The sequence below is a fragment of the Microtus ochrogaster genome, chromosome 15 (assembly GCF_000317375.1).
Source record: "Microtus ochrogaster isolate Prairie Vole_2 chromosome 15, MicOch1.0, whole genome shotgun sequence".
NCBI classification, from domain to species: domain Eukaryota; kingdom Metazoa; phylum Chordata; class Mammalia; order Rodentia; family Cricetidae; genus Microtus; species Microtus ochrogaster.
Genome location: NC_022017.1, coordinates 11,293,482 through 11,294,387, shown reverse-complemented (window position 1 = coordinate 11,294,387; position 906 = coordinate 11,293,482). Strand labels below are relative to the sequence as shown.

At 52.0% G+C, this 906-nt stretch overlaps 1 protein-coding gene across 1 annotated transcript in view; it reads left to right on the top strand.

Annotated features, from left to right (window-relative positions):
- Window positions 1-906, top strand: part of Tonsl (tonsoku like, DNA repair protein) — a 14,293-nt gene that overhangs the window by 10,077 nt on the left and 3,310 nt on the right. Inside the window, exon 23 of the mRNA XM_005354123.3 lies at window positions 167-342. Within this exon, the coding sequence (XP_005354180.1) occupies window positions 167-342 (176 nt within the window). The remainder of the gene's footprint in view (window positions 1-166; window positions 343-906) is intronic.

The following is a 906-nucleotide window of genomic DNA, read 5'->3' as shown; positions in this document are numbered from 1 at the left end:
CCTGCCTCTGCCTCCCGAGTGCTGGGATTAAAGGAGTGTGCCACCACTGCCTGGCTGGGTAGCAGTTTCTTTAAAGTCTTCACAAGGTTTCTGGGGTCAGAACTCTAGGGTAGGGAGAGGGCAGTGGGTATCTGCATGCCTTGACGAAAGTTCTTGCCCTGTACAGACGCTGAGCACCTGAAGACCTTGTCGTTGTCTTACAATACGCTCGGTGCTCCTGCCCTGGCAAGGGTGCTGCAGAACTTACCGGCCCATGCCCTCCTTCGTTTGGAGCTTAGCTCTGTGGCAGCCAGCAAGAGCAACCTGAGTCTCATGGAGCCTGTTATCAAATACCTGACCAAGGTATGAGGTATGGAGTGGACTGCCAAGCTAGAACACAATGTTCTGTTCACTGTAGGCCCCAAACCCAAGGTGCTACAGCTGAAACCATGCAGTATTGTGCAGAATTTGAGGAGACGAAACACCCATGGGCTCCTGGGATGGTATTACTTCAGACAAGTTACAAGGATACACCAGGCTCCTGTGATTTTTTTTAATTTTATATGCATTGGTGTGAAGGTGTCAGATCCCCAGGAACTGGAGTTACAGACAGACAGTTACGAGCTGCCATGTGGGTGCTGGGAATTGAACTCAGGTCCTCTGGAAGAGCAGCCAGTAGTTGTGTAACAGTCCTAACTGTCCTGGGACTCACTTTGCAGCCCAGGCTGGCCTCCAACTCATGGAGATCCACCTGCCTCTGCCCCCCAAGTGTTGGGATCAAAGGTGTGTGCCACTACCACCCGGCCAGCAGCCAGTGCTCTTAACCGCTGAGCCATCTCTCCAGCCCAGCTCTATGATCTTTATAAGCCATCTGTAACCTGTAGCCTGGAAGAGAGGTTCCTTTTCATCTCCAAACAGCTTTCTCGG